The 4,697-nt window shown below is 40.4% G+C and overlaps 1 protein-coding gene across 1 annotated transcript; it reads right to left on the minus strand.

Annotated features, from left to right (window-relative positions):
* Positions 1–1,116: 1,116 nt before the first annotated feature.
* LOC138954620 (UDP-N-acetylhexosamine pyrophosphorylase-like) lies at positions 1,117–4,081 on the minus strand (the record flags this gene model as incomplete). Its single annotated transcript, XM_070326422.1, has 3 exons — positions 3,869–4,081; positions 3,255–3,478; positions 1,117–1,260 (listed from the first exon to the last, which is right to left on the minus strand). Coding segments are annotated over exons 1-3 (566 nt in total), but the record flags the coding sequence as incomplete, so codon positions are not given.
* Positions 4,082–4,697: the final 616 nt, after the last annotated feature.

A 4,697-nucleotide genomic window follows, 5' to 3' on the forward strand; every position in this document is an offset into this window, starting at 1 on the left:
GAAATAATTCTCTCTGGTTTGTTTGGGTCAATTGTGAAAAAGTGAATACATGAACTAGCTCTTGTGGCAAATTTTTCTGTGTGACATACAGGCCCATCACTAGTATGGGATGTGTCTCCCCACGTACTCCTTGCAAATGTGTTTCAGACACACCCCTCCCTAGTGACTGGACTGTAATGTCATGCGGGAAAGTTTGCCTCAATAACAGTAAGAGTATTCACATAATGTTACGTTACACTTATGAACCAAACAGAGTTATTTCCAAACACAGCTAAACGCACGATGTCTACCAACACCCAACCCTCAATCCCACAACCCCAACCAGTCAACCGTGCAAGCTATCAACCTTTGTGTTTCACCCCTGTCACATGCTCAACGATAACAGTATTGTTAGCATACATTTCATTTGAAATTGACTGAGATGAAGTTGAACCCCTCCTGTTAATATACCAGCAATGTGATTATCTGTGTACTGGAAACTTGACAGCGCTATGTGTGAAGTATGGAATATAAAGTAAAAGGGGTATTTGACGATGAAGAAGGGGTTTAAGCTGTAATAAAAAGTGTTAATTGGGTATCTGTTGTACAAGCTCATAGAGTCACTGCATGGGGAATAGTGAAGAGAAGCAGCAATATTGTTCTTGTGTTCAAGCATTATGTCAGATAGCCATAAAGCCACAAAAAACAGGGGCAGAGTAAAAATAAAAAAAACGCACGTTGGGATTTCACCATTTATCAAACTATATTTGCTAGAACTAAATTATTCACAGGGAAAATGTGATCTATTTCTTAATCCACTGGAGACATTTTGACAAACCTGATACAGAGGACCCCCCCTCCCCCCGGATTCAAGACGGACCCACTGTAACTGTAAGACCTTGCTTTCATATTTTCTGTTGAAGGCCTGATTTACTGTTCATACAGTAACATATTTCTGTTCACTACTTCTGTAAATTTACCTCCAGTTTTGTTTTGTCCTTTTCAAAACCTGATTTTCTGTTCAAAACCTCTGTCAATCTACCTTCAGTTTCAATCTTGCTCTTTTACAATATCTGATTTTCAACATTCTCAGAGGTCTTAAAAGGGGGCTCCACTGTCCACTGTGCAGCTACTCACGTGGCAAACTGGAAGACGTCGAAGACAAACTTCTCCATCCTGATGCCGTTGGGAGATTCAGGTTTGACGGTGTTGCCGCTGGCGTCAATGTTCGGGATTTTCATCTTGGCAACGTGGTGCTTCAGCTGTGTCTCCTGGGGCTTGCTGCACACCCACACACACACCACACATTGCAAGTTTAGTTACCGCAAACAACACGCAACATGTCGATTAAATAATTGGATTTCCCTTGTTTGAGCCATGTGATGTCAGAGTTTGACAAAAACTCATATCTAGGTGGTTATAGCAGACTACAAAGAGTGCATGTTTGATTGATACGTAACTGTTATTTGTATTTGTATGGTTTACAGTTCTGTTACTTCACATTATAATTTGTATTTTTGACCAAAATATGACATTTTACACAGAACTCGACAATCATCGCTCTCGCAGTCTTGGAGGAACACCGATTGTCTCGATCTGTTTAAAATGTCATATTTTGGTCAAAAATACAAATTATAATGTGAAGTAACAGAACTGTAAACCATGGCTGTCAAAGACACATAAGCGAAACGTAAAAAAACAGATATGGCTTTTTGACTTAGATGTGTGCCCTACAGTCCGCAACATGTGAGCAGGGGTTTAGTGAGAAAGTTGGCTTGATTCAACTCTTTACCTACTACATCGTACATACTACTTACTACCAAATACCGTCTGCATGTGCCCCCTGTTCCAGTTGTCAACAGGAGTTTGTGAAGAAGCAGATACTTTTTATACCAGCTAGAGGGTTTAAATGAAAAGAAAACACACCAGTAACCAGGTTAGGTACGTTTATATCTATAATCAATATTTCGGCACGTTACTGCCTTCTTTAGGATGGTAAGCTTATGGAAAGAATGGAACTTTTAACAAGTCGCGTAAGGCGAAAATACAATATTTAGTCAAGTAGCTGCCATTTTTCAGCAAGACCGTATACTCGTAGCATCGTCAGTCCACCGCTCATGGCAAAGGCAGTGAAATTGACAAGAAGAGCGGGGTAGTAGTTGCGCTAAGAAGGATAGCACGCTTTTCTGTACCTCTCTTTGTTTTAACTTTCTGAGCGTGTTTTTAATCCAAACATATCATATCTATATGTTTTTGGAATCAGGAACCGACAAGGAATAAGCTGAAAGTGTTTTTAAATTGATTTGGACAATTTAATTTTGATAATAATTTTTATATATTTAATTTTCAGAGCTTGTTTTTAATCCAAATATAACATATTTATATGTTTTTGGAATCAGCAAATGATGGAGAATAAGATAAACGTAAATTTGAATCGTTTTATAAATTTTTATTTTTTTTTACAATTTTCCGATTTTTAATGACCAAAGTCATCAATTAATTTTTAAGCCACCAAGCTGAAATGCAATACCAAACCCCGGGCTTCGTCGAAGATTACTTGACCAAAATTTGAACCAATTTGGTTGAAAAATGAGGGCGTGACAGTGCCGCCTCAACTTTCACGAAAAGCCGGATATGACGTCATCAAAGACATTTATCAAAAAAATGAAAAAAACGTTCGGGGATTTCATACCCAGGAACTCTCATGTCAAATTTCATAAAGATCGGTCCAGTAGTTTAGTCTGAATCGCTCTACACACACACACAGACACACACACACACACACACACACACACACACACACACACATACACCACGACCCTCGTTTCGATTCCCCCTCGATGTTAAAATATTTAGTCAAAACTTGACTAAATATAAAAATGTTAATACACATGTATTAACAGCTAGAGGGTGTTTTCAACGGTACAACTAAAAGCAAAGCATAGGGCAAGATTCTTCACACATAACGAGTACTTTCTAAAAATATGCTCTTAAATCATCATCATCATCATCATCGTCATCGTCATCATCATCATCATCACCATCACCATCATCATCACCATCATCATCATCATCAACATCAACATCACCATCATCAGCATCATCATCATCATCATCATCATCATCACTTCTCTTTTCAGACAAGAAAATAAGATGCAGTGTTGATTAAAAATATTACATTGCAGGTTAATTAAGAGAACAAAATCCCAAAAGAAACACACTGGAAAGCGCACCACAATAATATTACAGTGCAGAGCGCACCACAATAATATTACAGTGCAGAGCGCACCACAATATCTACGTACTCGCAGGCATGTTTGAGGAAGTTGAGCGTGAAGAAGTGGTTGCATATATTGCCGGCATTGAACGCCAGGCGCCCGTCCGCTGCCCGCTTCTCTGCGGTGGATAATGTGATTTCGCTGTACTCCACCACCTGGTAACGCCCGTTGACCTTGCACACCACCCCCACCGCCTCCTGGGGAACCGTCTTCTCTACAACCTGCACAGGGCTCACACAGTCAGTCAGCATGTTAAAGACATACTACAACCTGCACAGGGTCACACAGTCAGTCAGCATGTTAAAGACATACAAAATCTCTTTTGAAGTGAAATATCTGACGTCAAAAGCCAAACAATTAATTTGAAAAGAATTGCGAATGATGGCCTCACGTCAAAATTCTGTAACTTCTTCTGTCTCCCGAGGAAGTGACAAAGAATTTCGAGAACAAATTTCGTCTTGGTGACTTCCACACACCAGCAGTAAAAAATGAATCACAGGATGACAGACAGCCTGTAGTTAAACAACAACAACAATAAGAAACATGAAACATTCTCACAGACTCTCATTTCATCACTAAATATGCAACTTGAGTATTTTGCTATAAATTACCTTAGCACCACACTCAGCATTCTTGTCGAGACAGAATCCGAGAAAGACGGGGTCGGCCATTTTGACGAGGATGTTGTCAACACAGTACACGTGTACACACTGCGTGCCGCGCTTGGTCATGTCGTCCAACACACCGTGTTCCTTCAGCGCGCGGTACAAACCTCCGTTCCCATCTGTCACATGCAAACACTGATACATGTGGTCAACAAACAAACAACAGCAAATTAACACAGGACAACAATCACCAGCACAATCTATTCTAACCAATTATTCCCCGATCTAGGGCGCCCAATATTGCCGGGTTGAGCTCCCAAATGCACAGGAAACATCCGCTCCACAATGATATCTATGGCACATATATGTTTCCACAATTCCTACTGGCTTCCTGCAATGTTTGAGCATTTATAATTTCAGAAAACTTGCAGATTTACTTGGCTACCATGTTTTCAAGGTTTAAAATGACGGGGTTACTTTCAATGCCATACGGGGTACATGGGCTAAACGAGGTTTCGTCAATTTTTTTCACTGCTCAGTACAACTTTCTTCACAAAGTTTACAACCAATATAGTTTCCCTGCAGTTGCCAAGTGCTAGAACAGTGACTGTGAGAACAGGAGAATGGAATCTCTCTTCAAAAATGAGCACATGCCATGTACGGACAATGCACAAGTTCACACACACTGACAAATCACACACACACACACGCACACTGACACACACACTGACACACACACACACACACACACACACACACACACACACACACACACACACACACACACACACACACACACACACACACACACACACACACACACACACACACACAC

The sequence above is a fragment of the Littorina saxatilis genome, unplaced genomic scaffold (assembly GCF_037325665.1).
Source record: "Littorina saxatilis isolate snail1 unplaced genomic scaffold, US_GU_Lsax_2.0 scaffold_1939, whole genome shotgun sequence".
NCBI classification, from domain to species: Eukaryota; Metazoa; Mollusca; class Gastropoda; order Littorinimorpha; family Littorinidae; genus Littorina; species Littorina saxatilis.